We start from the raw sequence: 20,158 nt of genomic DNA, 5'->3' as shown, positions 1-20,158 counted from the left end.
TCCCCTTTTGCGACCTTCTGACAAGCAAAGTCAACGGGGAAGCCGGATTCGCTTAGCGACCGTGTGACTAACGTAACGAATGCGATTCACTTAACAACTGCGACAAGAAACGTAGTAAAGATGGGGCAAAATTTAACTTAAGAGCCGTCTTGCTTGACAGGATAAATTTTGGCCTTCAGCTTTGCTGGCTGGGGAATTCTGGGAGTCTTAAAGTTGCCATGGTTGGAGACCCCTGCTTTAAATAACCTGGTCCCAATCCAGGTACAGCTTTCAAGGTGACCATCAATACCTGGAATTGCACCTGGGAGCCAACGCAACTCCCACAAGAGAGGTGTATCGATCTAGATTTGCACAAAACCCCTTGTGTGTTGAAGCAAACAAAGCTTCCAGATAGTTCCCAAGGGCAGCCCCAGGCAGAGCACTGTGCGGTAGTCAAGATCTAACTCCACCGTCATCCTGTTTTCATAAAGATGGCAAACCCAAGGCCCCGATCCTGCTGCTTTGAAACAGTGACAGTTTCTCACAAGGCAACGGCCATTTACCCGTGGCAGAAGAGATTCTCCTGAGATTTGCGCAGTTCGCGGCTCGTCTGGACATGAAAGCCCATGAACGATTCTTCGGCGTCTGCTTGGCCTCCCGCGTGGACGAACGCCAGAAACTGGTCATAGAGGCCTTCCCATCGCTTCTCCACCGGGAAGTGGTCCTGACCCAACTGGCTGGACAAGAAAAACATACAGTTCACACGTACAACTTCCCCACTGCCAGAGTTCCCACGGATGTCCAAATTAAATCATGAGTATGGAGCCAAGCTTCAAAAGAAATCCAGTTATTTATTAGGAACAACATGTCTGCACATACCAAAATGAAGCCAACTCTGACCCCATGTAATTTATGGCCCAATTATGACCCTGTTTCCCCCTTCCCCCCCAGGGTGTGTCATAAATCACATTCTCCAACGGAGCATTTTCAAAGGCTGTAGAGATCATGCCCCTCTGACTAATGTGGGTAACCTGGGAGACAGCCTTGAGAAAGATATGCATGGAATGTGCCATGCTGCGTCATCAGTTCCCCGTTCCCCTTACCTATGGCAACTCGAGAGCAGGCCAAGGATGTTTTGTGAGTTGACACCCACCCTCGATGACTCTCAAATGGAAATCCGTAAGCATTTAATTTAATTTAATTTAATTAGCACTTCTAGACCGCCCCCTCTCCCAAAAGGGACTCGGGGCGGTGTACAGTCCATATCAAAAACATCATACATAATAACAATTAAAATTATTAGATGGATAAATACATAAATAAGAGGAGAATAAAATAGACAGAACTGTAATTGCTAAATAAATAATTTAAAATATACAAAATTTAAAGCCCCAGTGTCCTATAAAATTAAGTCCCCTAAAAAACCAGTAGAAAATATATATGCCAGGAGGTAGACGTTAAGAATTATGCCAGGCCAGCCAGTCGGAACAGGTGTGTCTTCAGTTTCTGCCGGAAGGAGCGGAAGTCAGTGGTGGTTCTAATGTCGGGGGGGGAGGTCATTCCAGAGGGTTGGGCCCATCACAGAGAAGGCCCTACTCCTTGGTGTCGCTCGTTGGCATTGCCTAGTGGATGGCACCAGGAGAAGCCCCTCCCTGTGAGAGCGAATTGGCCGCAGGGATATGTGTGGGAGGATGCGATCCCGCAGGTAGCTAGGCCCTATGCCATGGAGCGCTTTAAAGATGGTGGTCAAAACCTTGAAACGCACCCGAAAGACCACAGGTAGCCAGTGCAGCTCGCGCAGGAGCGGTGTTACGTGGGAGTACCTAGTACTCCCCATGACTGCCCGCGCGGCTGCGTTCTGGACTAGCTGCAGTCTTCGTGCGCGTCCCAAGGGAAGCCCCATGTAGAGAGCATTACAGTAGTCCAGGCGAGACGTCACCAGTGCATGAGTGACCGTGCGTAGGGCATCCCGGTCCAGAAGGGGGCGCAATTGGCGCACCAGGCGAACCTGGTGGAACGCCCCCCTAGCCACGGCTGCCACATGGTCGTCCATTGACAGCCGGGCATCTAGGAGGACGCCCAAATTGCGCGCCCGTTCCACAGGGGGCAGTTGTTCGCCCCCTATGGCCAGCGTTGGAGTCAGCTGACTGAACCGAGGTGCCGGTAGCCGCAGCCACTCAGTCTTGGAGGGGTTGAGTTTGAGTCTGTTGTCCCCCATCCAGACCCCGACGGCTTCCAAACACCGGGACATCACTTCGACAGCCTCGCTGGGGTGATTTGGGGTTGAAACGTACAGCTGAGTATCATCAGCGTACAGATGGTATTCAACCCCAAAACCACGGATGATCTCCCCCAGTGGCTTCACATATGTGTTGAACAGGAGGGGCGAGAGGACCGACCCCTGTGGCACCCCACAAGTGAGTGACCTCAGGGTCGACCTCTGCCCCCCTGTCAACACACATTGCGACCGGTCGGAGAGGTAGGAGCCGAACCACCGTAAAACGGTGCCTCCGACTCCCATCCCCTCCAGCTGGCGCAATAGGATACCATGGTCGATGGTATCAAAAGCCGCTGAGAGGTCTAATAGGACCAGGATAGAGGAACAACCTCTATCTCTGGCCCTCCAGAGATCATCAACCAGCGCGACCAAGGCTGTCTCTGTGCTGTGCCCGGGTCGGAAGCCGGACTGGCGTGGGTCTAGATATTCGGATTCGTCAAGGTGTCGTGGAAATTGCTGTGCCACCACATTCTCAACAACCTTCGCTAAAAAGGGAAGGTTGGAGATTGGACGATAATTAGCCAGCTCCATTGGGTCCAGTGAAGGCCTCTTGAGTAAGGGCCTCACCACCGCCTCTTTCAAGGCAGTTGGTAAGGATCCCTCACCCAATGAAGCGTTCACCAGGCCCAGAAGCCAGCCTCGTGTCACCTCCCAGGATGCCAGTACCAGCCAGGAGGGAAACAGGTCCATTGAACATGTGGTGGGTCGCAGCCGTCCACGCAACCTGTCCAAATCGTCGGGGGCAACAGAGTCAAACTCCTCCCAGAATGGTCTCACAAGACTCACTGTTGACGGCTCGTCCGGCCCACTGGAGGGGGCCCATCCGCTCCGGATCTGAGCGACTTTGTCCTGCAGATATTCCCCAAACTCCTCTGCTCTACCCTGCAAGGGTGCCCCCCGCGTCCCCTGTGACAGGAGAGAGCGGGTCACCCTAAACAGGGCAGCAGGGCGGTTATCCGCGGACGCAATAAGAGCGGCACAATGTCTACGTTTGGCCGCTCTCAATGCCACAAGGTAGGTCCGTAAATAGGCTCTTACCTGTGTTCGATCAGACTCGGAGCGTGAGGATCTCCACCTGCTCTCTAGACGTCTCCTATGGCGCTTCATCACCCTCAGCTCCTCGGTATACCAAGGAGCTCGGGTGGATCGCTGCCGCAGGAGAGGTCGCAAAGGCGCAACCCGGTCCAAGGCCCCAGCCACCGCCATATTCCAGGCGGCCACTAGGTCCTCCGACCGAGCGCGGGTCAGGGTACAGGTAGTGGCCCAAGTTCCGTCTGGAACCTATCAGGCTGGCTCCGCCTCCTCGCGGTGGGGGGTAGCGGCAGGGAAGTCGAGCCGGAGACATGAGTGATCTGACCATGACAGGGGAGTAATGACTAAGTCCCCTATTCCCAGATCACTCGTCCACTGTTCAGATACAAAAATAAGGTCCAGTGTGTGACCGCCCTCGTGTGTGGGGCCCTGAATTAATTGGGTCAGGCCCATGGCTGTCATGGAAGCCATGAACTCCCGAGCCACCTCAGATGCTGCTCCCATTGATGGCAGGTTGAAGTCCCCCATGACCAAAAGCCTGGGGATCTCAACCGCCGTCTCTGAGATCAGCTCGAGGAGCTCGGGCAGGGCCGCTGATGTATAGCGAGGAGCCAAGTATACAATCAGCAGACCCCACTGCCTCCCTGGGCCCCATTTCATACCCAGCGACTCACACCCGGGTATCTGAGGAACAGTGAACTCCCTCGGCTCTAGACAATCCTGTATAACTACCACCACCCCACCACCCTTACCCAGGGCCCGAGGCTGATGGAATGCACGGAAACCCGGTGGGCACATTTCCACGAGGGGTAAACCACCCTCGTGGCCCAACCAGGTCTCCGTTATCCCTGCAAGGTCCAGCTCCCCCTCCGAGATCAACTCGCTAATGAGGGGGGCCTTGTTGGTTACGGACCTTGCATTGCAAAGCATCAGCCGCAGGCCCTGGCTCTGTAGTTCCTGACCACCTAGGCTGCGGGGGTTGGTACAAACGACCGGGCGTAGCCAACAGCCACGGTCTCTCAACCGACCTTGTGATCTTCTCTTGTCCTCGCATCCCCCCCTCCCCGCGACCGATGTAATAAAACAACCCTCTACCGGAATAATTTGCTCCCTCTCCCCCCCACCCCGCTCACTTCCCTCCTGGACTCAGCTGTTCGACTGGCGCTGGCTTCCCTCCCGGCCTGGTTAACCCACCCACCCTCCCTGGAACCCCCTAAAAACAATGTAAAACATTTGACTAAAAATCCCCTCAGCTTCCGTTTCTTCCACCTCTCGGGGTTCACAAACCCGTCATCAAGGCAGGCCCTTGTAAGAGCCAAGGGCCATATCTGCGAGAGAGGGGCCTCCCGCAGGCGGAGCAGGTCTAACCTTGAATAAATTGATAGAATATTAAAGCCCAATTGGGTAAGGGTGCTGGTGGTAAAAGTCAATAGCCGGAGGGCTAAGGTCTTAATGGGGGAGCTGGAGGCTTTACTATCCAGATAGTACTTGGAAAGAAGGCGGGGGGGAATGTTCAAATATTCCCAAATAGTGGAGCAAGGCAGAGATGTCATAAAAATGGGAGACAGTCTAAGGTGGTTGAGGATAGATATAATTACAGATGTGGGATCCTTAGTGGGGGGGGCATTCCTGGCCCAGCTGTTTTTAATCTAGGCAGTCAGTCAGGCCCATCCATAGCCCTGAAACGGGCCTCCAGTGGCCTCTGAAGTTCTAGGCCAGTGGTGGGCAACCTTTTTTTTCAACTGAGCCAAATCTCGCCAAAACCACGATTGAAATTTACTTTGAGAGCCACATTTTTAAAACCGAAAATACATAGGATGGTACACTGTTTTTAGTTTCAATAAGTTTTTATTGAGAATATTCTGCATGCAAGTATCCACATAGGTCGGGAGGATACAAATAACACAACTAATAAAACAAAAACTTTAGAACGATATTATTTATCGATAACGTTAAATTCCGTAAAATTTGCCTTACAATGTAGAGAAAATTACATCCTGACATTGACTGACAAAGTCACAACCACTAATGTGAACATTGGGCTTGCATTTCCTTGGATAGTTTGAGTAAGTCAGGTTTGTATGTCGTTGTTTTTAATTTCATTTCTCTCTCCCACTTTCTTTCTTTTTTTTTTCTTTCTCTCTCTCTCTCTGGCTCTTTGTCTCTCTCTCCCTCCCTCCCCCATCTCTCTCACTCTGTGTGTGTGTGTGTGTGTGTGTGTCTATCTCTGTCTCTCCCTCTGTCTCTCTCCCCTCCCTTCCTCTCTCTCTGTCACTCTGTGTATGTGGGTGTGTCTGTCTCTCACTCATTCACTTAATCACTCACTCTGTGTGTGTCTCTCTGTCTGTCTATCTTTCTCTCCCTCCCTCCCCCTCTCTGTCTGTGTGTGTGTGTGTGTGTCTGTCTGTCTGTCAGTCTCTCTCTGATTCCCTCCCTCACTCCCTCTCTCTGTTCCTCTCTCTGTCTGTCTTTCTCACTCACACACACACACACTGTGGTCACCTTGTTGAGTGTTCCAATCACATTTGAAACACTCAACAACTGGCCTGCATTTATGGTATTTTGCAGCATTCTGCAGTCATAGGACCAAAATTGGTTGTCACTTGCCCGGGTTTTTGCAGAAGCTTCCCTCCGAAGCCTGAGAGGAGAGAGGGGAGCGGGCACCCGGCACACAGAAGAGCCGCATTAAAGGGTGTAAAGAGCCGCATGTGGCTCCCGAGCCGCGGGTTGCCCACCACTGTTCTAGGCCATCCCCAGCCGTTGTTTTAGTTCTTCTCCTCACTTCTGGTTCCCCAACACATTATTTATTTATTTATTTATTATTCATGCTTCTAGACCGCCCCCTCTCCCAAAAGGGACTCGGGGCGGTGTACAGTCCATGCAAAATATATCAAAATACAATAAAAATTGAATATGTACAGTTGGAATGGAGGAGGTTAAAAATGGAATTAAAAGAACTGTACAAAGCAATATATATAAATATAGGATTTTGAACCCCTAAAACACACACAATAAGTTAAAAACAATACCCCTAAAATAACCAGTTAATACATTTGCCAGGGGGGACAGTTGTAATTATGCCAGGCCTGCTAATCGGAACAGGTGAGTCTTCAATTTTTGCCGGAAGGAGCGGAGGTCAGTAGTGGTTCTAATGTCGGGGGGGAGGTCATTCCAGAGGGTTGGGCCCATCACAGAGAAGGCCCTACTCCTTGGTGTCGCCCGTTGGCATTGCCTAGTGGACGGCACCAGGAGAAGTCCCTCTCTGTGTGAGCGAATTGGCCGCAGGGATGTATGTGGGAGGATGCGATCCCGCAAGTAACTAGGTCCCGTGCCATGGAGCGCTTTAAAGATGGTAATCAGCACCTTGAAACGCACCCGAAAAACCACAGGTAGCCAGTGCAGCTCGCGCAGGAGAGGTGTTACGTGGGAGTACCTTGTACTCCCCATCACAGCCCGCGCGGCTGCGTTCTGAACTAACTGCAGTCTCCGGGCGCGTCCCAAGGGCAGCCCCATGTAGAGAGCGTTGCAGTAATCCAGGCGGGACGTCACCAACGCGTGAGTGACCGTGCGTAGGGCATCCCGGTCCAGTAGGGGGCGCAATTGGCGCACCAGGCGAACCTGGTGGAACGCCCCCCTCGCCACGGCTGCCACATGGTCATCCATTGACAGCCGGGCATCAAGGAGGACGCCCAAATTGCGCGCCCGTTCCACAGGGGGCAATTGTTCGCCCCCTATGGCCAGCGATGGAATCAGCTGGCTGAACCGAGGTGCCGGTAGCCACAGCCACTCAGTCTTGGAGGGGTTGAGTTTAAGTCTGTTGTCCCCCATCCAGACCCCGACGGCTTCCAAACACCGGGACATCACTTCGACATTCATCTAAGGCAACAGGCATTAAGCCTTGGCAATGTAGATCTATTCGTATTGACCTTACGGACAGTCCTCGACTTACAACAGTTGATTTAGCGACCGTTTGAAGTTACGACGGCACTGAAAAAAGTGACTTAGGACTGTTTTTCATACTTAGACTGTTGCATCCATCCCCATGGTCTCGTGATCAACATTCAGACACTCGGCAACTGACTCGTATTTATGACGGTTACTGTGTCCCAGGAGTTACCTGATCCCCTTGCGGCCTTCTGACAAACAAAGTCAGTGGGGAGGCCGGGTTCGCTTAACAACCGTGTGACTATCTTAAGAACTGCAGTGATTCACCTAACGGATGTGGCAAGAAAGGCCGTAAAATTGGGTAAAACTCACTGAACAACTGTCTCATTTGGGGACAAAGTATGGGCTCAATTGTGGTCGTAAGTCGAGGACTGCCTGTATAAACTCCATATTTTCCCGCAAGAAGTCAAATTCTGTAATGTTGACTAAATGGAGATACTGGTCCACGAAAGGGTATACTTGGGATAAGGTCAAAAAGTCAAAATGGAACCCACATTGACTGTTTTTGACCTCCTTCAAAAATGATAGCCATGACCCCTGGGCATTTTACTGAGCATCCTGATCTAATGATTCTAACTCAACACTTCATTATATTGAAAACTTGTGAACTTCAATTCCCAGAATTCTCCACATAGTGTGCTAGCTGGGGGATTCTGGGAGAGGAAGTCCTCCCCTCTTAAAGCATCCTGGCTGGGGGATTCTGGGAGTTGGAATCCTTCCCCTCTTGAAGCATAGCTGACTGGGGGATTCTGGGAGTGGAAGTCCTCCCCTCTTAAAGCATAGCTGACTGGGGGATTCTGGGAGTAGAAGTCCTCCCCTCTTAAAGCATAGCTGGATGGGGGATTCTGGGAGTTGGAGTCCTCCCCTCTTAAAGCATGCTGGCTGGGGGTTTCTGGGAGTTGGAGTCCTCCCCTCTTAAAACATACTGGCTGGGGGTTTCTGGGAGTTGGAGTCCTCCCCTCTTAAAACATACTGGCTGGGGGTTTCTGGGAGTTGGAGTCCTCCCCTCTTAAAGCATAGCTGACTGGGGGATTCTGGGAGTGGAAGTCCTGCTCTCTTCCATGTGTTGAGCTTGAGAAACGTTTAGTTCATTAGACCATAAGTTGGAGTCCCCTTTCTGGTGCGATTGCTCCAGCATCCATCAGCGAGATCTTTCCTAGCCAAACATTCTGGAATGGATTTTCTAGAAGCTTCTTCTCACCAAGAGTGGAAACCCCACAATCTCAACAAACCATGGCCTTCTTATACTTACACAGCAGATCTGTTGACAGCCTGTTGATCTCCAGAATGGCTCCTCCTCACCCCTGGCACCTGGATCCCTTCTCTGGATTTGTTGGTGAAGGTTTCCTCCAGAACGGAGCCATCTGGAAATGTCAGTTTTCCCTAAAATCAAATGATGGTTTGCTTCATTCACAGCCGCCCATTTGAAATACATGATCCCGGGTCACTAACAATATTAAACAAGGTGAAAACAGACAGAGGCACAAGGAAAACCCACACCAGTGTAGGTAGTCCTCAACCTGTAACCATTCATTTAGTGACTGTTACCACATTACTGAACAACCGTTTTTCACGCTTACGACCACTACAGAATCCCGCATGGTCACGCAATCAAAATTCAGACACTTGGCAACTGATTCCAAGGGGGGGAAATAACTCTCTTGCTTAGCAATAGAAATTTGCAACTCAATTGTGGTTGTATGTCCACAATTGGGACTTAAATTTTGGTCACTAAGTGATGTGGTCATTAAGTGAGTCATCAGATAATTGGACCTATATTACAACCATTTTAGAGCAGAATTATGCAGTCCTTAAGGAAATTCGGCCTTAAACTTTAATAGCATTCTACCATAAACATCAACCAGTTTCCAAAGATGTGACTGTCATAACTTCAAGGACAGTTTTTAAGTTCCTTTGTTCATCACCATATTTAACTCCAAGCAGTTCTTAATTTGGTTATAATTTGAGGAGTCCTTGTGAAATATTTAGCAGCTGGGAAGGGGATTAAAATCATCCAGTATTACTAACACGTCTCATTAATTTGAATGTACTAATTATTAGTTTATTCTACTTTTAATTATTGTTCCTTCCCGGTACTTAGTTTATTATTAATCATTATTAAGGATTAATACTTAATAATTTTGGTTAACGAATAACTGTCATTAACTATCCATTATTACTAATCACTATTTCCTCACATCCATACAAATTTCTTGGCAGCAAGAAAGAAAATCCATCCATCCATCTCTTATTCTTTCTATCTACATATCTCTCATCTATCTATTTACAGTATCTATCTATTTATTTAACCATTCACCTATCATCTGTCTGTCTGTCTGCCTGCCTGCCTGCCTGCCTGCCTGCCTGTCTCTATCATCTATCTATCTATCATCTATCTATCTATCTATCTATCTATCTATCTATCTATCTATCTATCTATCATCTATCTATCATCTAACTATCTATCATCTTTCATCTGTCTGCCTGTCTGTCTGTCTATCATCTATCAATCTATCTACCTACCTACCTACCTACCTACCTACCTACCTACCTACCCACATCTATCTATCTATCTATCTATCTATCTATCTATCTATCTATCTATCTATCTATCTATCCATCCATCCATCCATCCATCCATCCATCCATCCATCCATCCATCCATCCATCCACCAATCCCAATGTTAAGAAAAACATTTTAAGCAGCAGCCTGACTCCTCCAGAGTCCAGGCCTCAGTTCGATGGGTTCTCCATCTCGTACTTGCCTTGCCAACAAACTTGAAGTCGTTCGTGAAATTTCCCTCATAGACGGAATCATCCTCCAGAAGGAGAAGCCCAGATCCCTTCCAGAGGAAGAGAGAGAAAAAGAAATTGTTGGTTGAAGATGGGGTTGAAAATCAAGTAAATGAATAAATGTTGGTTTTTATACTCCTTTTTTAAAAAAGAAAAGCAGTTGAAAGACTCCCTTACCACCATTTTATCCAAGTGGAAAGTCCTTTGGTAACAGATGCCTGATTGCATCACCACAATTCCTGGTCCATGCCTCTGGTCGTTTTCCCACATCCCGATGTATCGTTCACCTCTGAAATCCAACAAGCCAGAAATAAGAAAAAAAGGGAAAGGGAACCTAAACCTAAACCTAAACCTAAACTAAACTAAACTAAACTAAAACAAACTAAACTAAAACAAACTAAACTAAACTAAAACTAAACTAAACTAAACTAAAACTAAACTAAAACTAAAACTAAACTAAACTAAATCTAATCTAATCTAATCTAATCTAATCTAAACTAAAACAAACTAAACTAAACTAAAACTAAACTAAAACTAAACTAAAACTAAACAAAAGCTAAAACTAAAACTAAACTAAAACTAAACCTAAACCAAAACCAAAACTAAACTAAAACTAAACTAAAACTAAACTTAAAACTTAAACTAAAACAAAACTAAAACTAAAACTAAACTAAAACTAAACTAAAACTAAAACTAAACTAAAACAAAACTAAAACTAAAACTAAAACTAAAACTAAAACTAAAACTAAAACTAAAACTAAAACTAAACTAAACTAAAACTAAAACTAAAACTAAACTAAATCTAAACCTAAACCTAAACCTAAACTAAAACTTGGCCACTAACACTGACAGGGTGAGGCACTAGTATATACACAGACAGCAAACCTCACACCCTTCAGGCACTGATGATGTTGCCCAGTTGGGTCATGAACTGTCAGTAAAGATCGGTTTACCTCTGCTGGATCAACCTGATTCCTCCAGATAGTTTTATTTACAAATTCCATCAAACCAACATGGCCAAAAGCAATGGCTTAGGGGAGTGGCAATCCAAAACATTTGGAACTCTGCGTAAATGTGGTTGATCCCTTTGTGTCTGTTGATGGCTGATCAGCGATGAAACAGGGAGCACCAAGGACACCCCCCCCCCCAGTTCTCCTCCTCCTCTTCCTTCTTTTTTCCACCAACCACCTCTTTCTATCACTGATGATGTTACCTAGTTGGGTCATGAAACATCTGCATGGAAACAACCAAATTGAGAGAGCACCAAGGACTTCACAGTCATCCTCTTCCTCCTTCTCCTCCTCCCACAGTCCTTGTCCTCCTCCACCACCTCCTCCTCCCCTCCACCTCCTCCACACAACACCTCCTTTTACCACTGATGATGTTTCCTAGTTGGGTCATGAAACGTCTGCAAGAAAACAACTGAGCTCAAAGAGCACCAAGGACCTTACATTTTATTTACTCACAAGATGCAAGCCATCTTACCTCTCCTTGTCATCCAAGACACCATATCCCATTCTCTTGTCTTTCGTCCAGTGTCCTGTGTATTTAAATGGGTGGTCGGTACTCATGGGACTATCCAGAAGGCCAAAACCTTCACGCACATTGTCCTTGAAATATCCTTTGTAGACCATCTCATTGCCATATCTGAAAAATAAGCCAACTTTAACAAAGACCTCTTCAATTGAGAGTACTTTTATACAGTCCTCGACTTATGACTACAATCAGGGCCAGAATTCCTGTTGCAAAGAGACTGTTAAGTGTGTTGCACCCAATTCTGCACCATTTTTGGCACAATCCTTAAGGGAATCACTGAGGGTTAAGCAAGTCATGTGGTCGTTAAGTGAATCCAGCTTCCCCCGTTGACTTTGTTTGTCAGAAGCCGGCTGAGAAGGTCGTAAATAGCAATCACGTGACCCCAGGATGCCGCAACCGTCATAAATACAAGCCGGTTGCTGAATACCCAAGTGAGGAAGCTGTGATGGTCGTAAGTGTGAGGAGTGGTTCTTAAGTCACTTTTTCCAGTGCCATTTTAACTGAACAGCTGCTCAGCAAATGGTTGTAAGTCAAGGACTCATGGTATCCTCCTCATTCAATGGAAGTGCTACCCAGTTTATGAAGAGAGGTAGAAAATCTTGAATTAATTATATTTTACTTTGTTTATTGACCCCCCCCCCAAAAAAAACCCCACATACAAAAATAATAAAAGTACATACATTATAAAAAAAGAGATATAATCGGTGCTTTTAAAAGAAAGTTTTAAAAAATAGAAGAAAAATTGCATCATTTTAATGGTAAATAGAATTCTAGATATAGTTTATATAATTCACCGCCCCGAGTCCCTTTTTGGGAGAGGGGGCGGTCTAAAAATCTAAGAAATAAATAAATAAATAAAATAAATTCTATTATTACTCAATCACATTCTTTAAACACACGTAATTGTCAATTTACAACCACAATTGAGCCCAAAAATTACTGTTGCTAAGCAAGGCAGTTGTTAAGTGAGTTTTGCCCCACTTTATGGCCTTTCTTACCACCGTTGTTAAGTGAATCACTGCTGTTGTTAAGTGAATCACTGCCATTGTTAAGTTAGTCATACAGTTGTTAAGCGAATCCGGCTTCCCCATTAACTTTGCTCCTCAGAAGGTCGCAAAAGGGGATCACGTGATCCCAGGATACTGTAACCGTCATAAATATGAGCCAGCAGCAAAGCGGCTGGATTTTGATCACGTGACCACGAGAAAAACGGTCCTAAGGTCACTTTTTTTCAGTGCTGTTGTAACTTCGGTCACTAAACAAACTTTTGTAAATCGAGAACAACCTTATTCTATAACTGGGAGATGTAGAATATCCAGGAAAGGAAGGAAGGAAGGGAAGAAGAAGAAAGAGAAAGAAAGGAAGGAAGAAAGGAGAGAGAGAAAGGAAGGAAGGAAGGAAGGAAGGAAGAAGGAAGGAAGGAAGGAAGGAAAGAAAGAAAGAAAGAAAGAAAGAAAGAAAGAAAAAAAGAAAGAAAGGGAAAGGAAGGAAGGAGAGAGAGAGAGAAAGAAGGAAGAAAGGAGAGAGAGAGAGAGAAAGAAATAAGAAAAGAGAGTGAGAAAGGGAGAAAGGGAAAAAGAAAGAAAGAGAAAGGAAGGAAGGAATAAAAGGGAGAAAGAAAGAAAGGAAGGAAGGAGAGAGAGAAAGAAGGAAATGAAAGGAAGGAGAGAGAAAGAAAGAAAGAAAAAAGAAAAAAAATAAAGAGAGAGAAAGGAAGGAAGGAAGGAAAGTGAGAAGAGGAGAAAGAAAGAAAGAAAGAAAGAAAGAAAGAAAGAAAGAAAGAAAGAAAGAAAGAAAGAGAAAGAAAGAAAGGAAAGAAAGAAAGAACGACAACATAGATTTCTCTTTCAATCACAGTCAATCCAAGTTCTTACAGGTAGTCCTCGAATTATGACCACAACTGCGCCCAAAATTTATGTGGCTAAACGAAACAGAAGTAAATCCCCCCCTTTTACAATGTTTCTTGTCACTGTGGCGAAGTGAATCCCTACAGCTGTCACACGGTCATTAAGTGAATCTGGCTTCCGCATGGGTTTGATATCAGGAGGTCACAAAAGGGGATCGCGGGATCCCCTGGACACTGCAACTGTCATATATACGAGTCGGTTGACAAGCATCCCATTTTTGATCACGTGACCACAGGGATGCTTTTTTGAACTTTTTTGAACTTACTCACAGATACCGTAGCCATGCTTCTGGCCCTCCCGCCAGTGGCATTTGTAGCAGTCGTAGTGGTCACTGGATTCTTGAGGGATCAAACAGATCCCGAACCTGAAACCCAGAAGAAAAGACGTTAAGAGTCCGACTTTGTGGAGTTCAACTCCCAGAATCCTCCAGCCAGCTATGCTGGCTGGGGGATTCTGGAAGTTGAAGTCCACAGGACTTAAAGTTGCCAAGGTTGAGAAACATTGCGTTAGACAGAGACAGTGAGGTTGACTTAATTCTAGTGAGGAAATCTCGCTATTCTGATATTGGAGGGAGCCCTTAAGGTCATCTAGTCCAACCCGCTTTGTAGGAACCCAAATTAAAACATCCTCTATGCTCCAATCACATCAAGTACAGTCCGTCCTTGACATATGACCGCAACTGAGCCCAAAATTCCCGTTGCCAAGCGAGACGGTTGTTAAGTGACTTTTGCTCCACTTTACGACCTTTCTTGCTGCTAAATGAATCACTGCAGTCGTTAGGTTAGTAGCACAACTGTTAAGTGAATCCGGCTTCCCCCACTGACTTTAGTTGCCAGAAGGCTCCAAAATGGGGGTCACATGACCTCAGCACAAAGCAACCGTCGTAAAATGCGAGTCAATGGCGAAGGGTCTGAATTTTGATCATGCTACCGTGGGGAATGTTGCAACGGTTACAAATGAGAGGACTGGTTATAAGTCACGTTCTTAGCACTGTCATAACTTTGAGTGGTCATTAAACAGATGGTCGTAAGTTGAGGATTGGCTGTATATAAGTGTGCAAGAATTATAAAAGCAGATTTGCAGCCAAAATTAATTGTGAGACAAACAATACAATACAATAGTAGAGTTGGAAGGGACCTTGGAGGTCTTCTAGTCCAACCCCCTGCCTAGGCAGGAAACCCTATACCGTTTCAGACAAATAGCTAACCAACATCTTCTTAAAGACTTCCAGTGTTGGGGCATTCACAACTTCTGGAGGCAAGCTGTTCCACTGATTACAATCAAACATCAGTGAACACCACTGAAACATCAGTGCAGTTTTTCCTGGCACCATTCAGAGGTAAATTAAGATTTTGTCTCAATTTAGAAGGATTTATCTTTTTTAATCTCCCTCTTTAGTCCAGGATTTACTGGTGGTCTCCCATCCAAAGCCCAATTTGGCCCAATCTTGCTTAGTTCCCAAACATTCACAAGATGAGCAATGGGCAGATTTCAGGCATGGATCTTGTTAGAATATTCATGATTGGGAGAGACATGGTAACAAGGTCAGCCAATGAATAGGCATAGCATCTAAGTCAGCCAATGAGAGCTGAAACACAACTGAGTCTGTGCTGAGAATTGAAACTGAAACAAGACTGATCTCTGTCTGCTCTGAACTCTGAAATGAAACCAACTGTTCTCTCCTGCTTGTATTTCTGCTTATAACTTCTAACATGTTAGAAGAATCTACTATTGGTATTGTACATTTATTCATCTGTTATTACGTATATAAAGAAGTTAATGAATCCTGCTGAATCAGTTTGTGTGCTTTTCTGGATTTGATTTTTCTACAACAAACTCTGGCAGATCTACCCAACATAACAAATCTGGGCATTGTCCAGTAATCTTGAGACAGACTGAGCAACCTGTCACTCAAAACGGGCCTCTTGTAAATCAGCAATTCACCAGGTAAAGCCTCTCACCCATTTTCCAAGCCTTTTTTGAAATCTCCTGCAAAATTCTGGCCATTGGGCCACGTCAACTTCCCTCTGCAAAGAAAAGAGGCCAATTAAAGCAATTAACTACCGTATTTTTCGGAGTATAAGATGCACCAAGTTTTTGAAGTGGTAAATTATTAAAAAAAAGGTTTTTGCACTCTGCAGCCTCCCAAACCCTCTGCACGCCTTGTTTTTTGTGAAAAACAGGGCATGCAGAGGTTTTACGAGGTTTGTAGAGTGCTCCTGGGGGCTGGGAGGGGGCAAAAACGAGCAAAAAACAGCCCGTTTTTTGCTCGTTTTTGCCTTCCCCATTTTTGTGAAAAACGGGATGCGTTGGGGTGGAGTTTCGGGAGGCCAAAAATGCTGTATTCAGTGTATAAGATGCACCCAGATTTTCACCCTCTTTTTTTGGGGGAAAAGGTGTATCCTATACTCAGAATACTACGGTACATGCGAGCCTTTTTAAGACGGCGCCTTCAGGGACTTACTTCCCGTGGGGTTTCCCCAAGCACCACTCTCCCTCGTAGGTGGCGCCCTTGAATCGCCCTTCGGCTCTGAAGGCGAAGGTGGCAAAGCGGCAGAGGGGAGGGGCTAAGCCTTTGCCCTCATTGCCCCACACGGAGATGTCTCTCTTCTCCGCCAAGGCCTGGACCACTGCCCGGTGGATCTTCCATTGCCACACCGCCTGCAGAGGGGGATACGATATGGACAGAAAATAAATGAATGAGAAAAAGAGAAAGAGAGAGAGAGAGTGTGTGAGTGAGTGAGAGAGAGACAGAGAGAAAAAAAGAAAGAAAGAAAGAAAGAAGTGAGTGAAGGAAGAGGGGAGAGGGAAAAAGAAAGAAAGAGAAAGAAGGAAGGAAGTGCAGAAAGAAAGAAAAAGAGACAGAGAAAGAAAGTGAGAGAAAGAAAGAGTGGGAAAGAGAAACAGAGAAAGATAGACAGAAAGAAAAAGAAAGAAAGAAGAGGAAGGGAAGTGGGAGGAGGGAGAAAGAAAGAGACAGAGAAAGAAGGAAGGAAGGGCAGAAAGAAAGAAAAAGACAGAAAGAAAGAGAGAAAAATAGAGTGGGAAAGAGAAAGAAAGAAAGACAGAAAGAGAGAAAAAGAAAGAAGTGAGGGAGGGAGTGAAGGAAGGGAAAGTGGGGGAGAAAGAAAGAGAAAGAATGAAGGAGGGGGAGAAAGAAAGAAAAAGAGAGAGAAAGAGAAAGAAAGAATGAGAAAGAAAGAGAGACAGAGAAAGAAAAAAGAAAGAAAAAAGCATCAGAGAAAGAAGGAAAGAGAGAAAAGAAAGACAGAGTGTGAGAGAGAAAGTGTGTGTGTGAGAGGGAGAGAGAGGGAGAGAGAGAGAAAGAGGAAGGGGTCCCCATTGACTCTGCCCATCAGAAGGTGGCAAAAGGGGATCATGTGACCCCCGGGTACTGCAACTGACATAAGTACATGCCAGTTGCCAAGCATTTGAGTTTTGATCACATGGCCATGGAGATGTTGCAACAGTCACAACTGAAAAAAGTCACTATTTTCAGTGACATTGTAACGGTCACTAAGTGAACTGTCGTAAGCCGAGGACTACCTGCCCACCTCCAATGCAGTGAGCCACTTACTCGGGCTTCTGGTGCTTTGGCCAAGAGGAAGAAATTCTCTTCTGGAGTCACAACGTTTAAAATATGGCTGCAAAAAAAAAATACAAATTATTGACATTGTGCATTAAAAATATTTTTTTATTAATTCGTCCACCTGCTTTTTTCCTCCCAAGTAATTGAAGTCCTCAACCTACATCCATTTGTTTAGTGGCCATTCAAACTTACAACGGCACTGAAAAAATTGACCTAGGAATGATTTTCACACTTAACGACGTTGGTGACCTGATCACAATTTGAATGCTTGGCAACTGACTCATATTTTTGATGGATGCAGTGTCCCGGGGGGGGAGGGTGTTTCACGTGATCCCCTTTTGCGACCGTCTGACAAGCAAAGTTAAAGGGGAAACTGGATTCACTTAACAACCTCATGACTAACGTAACAACTGCAGGGATTCACTTAACAACAGTGTCAAGAAAGGTCAGAAAACAGGAGGCAAAACTCACTTAATTTGTCTTGTTTAGCAACAGAAATGTTGGGCTCAATAGTGGTCGTAGGTTGGGGACTGCTCGTAAGTGTGAGGACCAGTCATAAGCCACCTTTTTTCAGGGCTGTTGTATGGTCACTAAATGAATAGTCGTAAGTCAAGGCTTAACTTGAAAGATATTAAATTTTCCCCAGGCAATGAATGGGGGAAAGAGATAAATTTTTCCTCTGCTCTATATAAGCCATTGAATTAATTTTACTCACTTTCCGGTTTCGCTGGAAGCTGTCTCAACCCACAGAAGCTTCAGATCAAAACTCTGGAAGTTATTCCCCTGGAACATTTGGGAATTAAAAGAAAAAGACAGCCTCAAAACAATAAACAACATCAGAGATTATTAATATTTCTGCTCCTCTTTGCTTGAAGGGCGTAACTGGCACACAAGGGCAAAAACAAAAACAAAAAATCCACCCCGTTTTCCTGATTCCCGGGGCTTCTAAGGCTCAGGTGGAGGGCCTGGGCAGCCTCAGGTGTGAGCCCCTCCTCTCATCTCCAATGGGGGGACAGGTAGAGGATGCAATGGGAACAGGCGCTTGAGATAAAAACAGGCTTGCGAAATAGCTGGGATTTGCAGAATTACAAACAATATGTAGGGAAAGAGAGGAGGGGGGGAGAGAAGAGGGGGGGAGGACAGGAGGAAGAAGTGGAGGAGTGGCAGGAGAAAGAAGAGGGGGATGGAGGAGGAGGGGAGAAGGAGGAGGGAGGAAGACGAGAAGGAGGAGGAGAGGGAGAGGAAGAAGAGGAGAAGGAGAAGAGGTGGAAGAAGAGGGGGATGGAGGAGGAGGGGAGAAGGAGGAGGGAGGAAAACGAGAAGGAGAGGAGGAGAGGGGGAGGAATAGGAGAAGAGAAGGAGGATGAAGAAGTGGAGGAGAGGAAGAGAGGGAGGAGAGGGAGAAGCAGAAGGAGGGGGATGGAGAAGGTGGGGAGAAGAAGGAGGGAGAAAGAAGAGGAGGAGGAGGAGGGGAGGAGGAGGAGAAGAGAGGGGGAGGAGGAAGAAGTGGAGGAGAGGAAGGGAGAAGGAGAAGGAGGAAGAAGAGGGGATGGAGGAGGTGGGAGAAGAAGGAGGAAAAAGAGAAGGAGGAGGAGAGTGGGAGGAAGAGAAGGAAGAAGAGGGGATGGAGAAGGAGGGAGGAAGAAGGAGGAGGAGAGGGGGAGGAAGTGGAGGAGAAGGAGAAGAGGAGGGGATGGAGAAGGAGGAGAGAAGAAGGAGGGAGGAAGAAGGAGGAGGAGAGGGGGAGGAAGTGAAGGAGAAGAGGAGGAAAAAGAGGGGGATGGGGAGGAGGGGAGAAGAAGGAGGGAGGAAGAAGAGAAGAGAGGGGGAGGAGGAAGAAGTGGAAGAGAGGAAGAGAAGGAGGAGAAGGAGAAGCCAAAGGAGGGGGATGGAGGAGGAGGGGAGAAGAAGGATTGAGGAAGAAGAGAAGGAGGAGGAGGGGAGAAGGAAGAGGAGGAGGAAGAAGTGGAGGGGGAAGGAAATTGCTTTCTAGTACCAAACTGAATGAGTTCTAGTCCCGCCTTAGCTACGAAAGCTTGCTTCTCCCTCTCTCTCTCTCTCTTTCAACCCAGTCCACCTCATAAGATCGTTGGGGGGGGGGGGAACAGGAGTAGGGGGAAGGTACCTTCCTTGCCTTGAGTCATGGATAAAGAATAACAGAGGTGGAATAGAGACCCAGTAAGTGGATCCCTGGGGGAGGCGACCTTTTGTGGCCACAGAGGAGGCCAGAGAGCTGCCTGTCCCAAACGGAGGGCGCCCAAAGACCCTCCTGCCATCTTACCTGGACTAAGACCAGAGCGTCGTTAAAGAGGAGGATCCGGTCCGTCCTGCTGGTGAAGATGGGGAGGTTTTCACTGTCTTCCAGCAACCGTCTCTCGGGTGTGCAAAGGACGTCCTAAGAGACATACAAGCAGTCCTCCAATAACAGCAGTTCGGGTAGCGACCGTCAAAGTTCCGACGGCACTGAAAAAAGTGGCTTACAATTGTTTTTCACATATACAACTGTTGCATCGTCCCCAGGGTCACGTGATCCAAATTGGGACGCTGGGCAATCGACTCGTATTTATGACGGTGGCAGCATCCAGTGGTGTGATTCAAGCGTCTCACACCACTTCGGCTGAACCGGTAGCTAAATTGCTGGCTGGCCATGCCCCTCCCCTCCCCACCCCTACCAGGAATCCCCATGCACCCCATTTTGGCCCCCAGGTAAGTGGGGGGGGACTACTAGGCCCAAAATGGGCCAAGCCCCCCCCCCGCAGCCCTCATTTTGCTCCTAGGGGAGTGCAGGAGGACGAGCGCTGCCTGCCACCCTCCTGGCCACACCCAACCATCCATTCATTCTCAAGAACGCACCGTGAACTTGGTTCCCACGGTCTTCCACAACGCGGCGGTGAAGCCAGCTTCGTCTATGATTCGGCTGACATACGAACGCAGCTTTGCAAACTTTTCGGAAGCATTGGAGATTTCTTCCTTCTCTAAGCTCTGTGGAGAGAAACGCATAAACGGAGCTGGTTCAGCTCCGGGTTTCAGATTCACACAGTCCCTGTGAACTCTGAGTGGGTCCAACTAGCTGTAGGGGCGGGGAGGAGGACAGCAGGA

At 46.8% G+C, this 20,158-nt stretch overlaps 1 protein-coding gene across 1 annotated transcript in view; it reads right to left on the bottom strand.

Moving 5' to 3' along the window:
- Window positions 1–20,158, bottom strand: part of ALS2CL (ALS2 C-terminal like) — a 51,143-nt gene that overhangs the window by 17,208 nt on the left and 13,777 nt on the right. Inside the window, exons 5-16 of the mRNA XM_081971719.1 lie at window positions 19,913–20,041; window positions 19,341–19,454; window positions 17,775–17,842; window positions 17,048–17,114; window positions 15,935–16,131; window positions 15,432–15,497; window positions 13,736–13,834; window positions 11,513–11,674; window positions 10,205–10,316; window positions 10,000–10,077; window positions 8,487–8,617; window positions 543–716 (exon numbers count right to left, since the gene is read on the bottom strand). Of these exons, the coding sequence (XP_081827845.1) occupies window positions 543–716; window positions 8,487–8,617; window positions 10,000–10,077; window positions 10,205–10,316; window positions 11,513–11,674; window positions 13,736–13,834; window positions 15,432–15,497; window positions 15,935–16,131; window positions 17,048–17,114; window positions 17,775–17,842; window positions 19,341–19,454; window positions 19,913–20,041 (1,397 nt within the window). The remainder of the gene's footprint in view (window positions 1–542; window positions 717–8,486; window positions 8,618–9,999; window positions 10,078–10,204; window positions 10,317–11,512; window positions 11,675–13,735; window positions 13,835–15,431; window positions 15,498–15,934; window positions 16,132–17,047; window positions 17,115–17,774; window positions 17,843–19,340; window positions 19,455–19,912; window positions 20,042–20,158) is intronic.

Source organism: Natrix helvetica, assembly GCF_964273705.1.
Source record: "Natrix helvetica genome assembly, chromosome: Z".
NCBI lineage: Eukaryota > Metazoa > Chordata > Lepidosauria > Squamata > Natricidae > Natrix > Natrix helvetica.
Note: the sequence above shows the minus strand (reverse complement) of the source record. Positions and strands in the feature narration are given on the sequence as shown.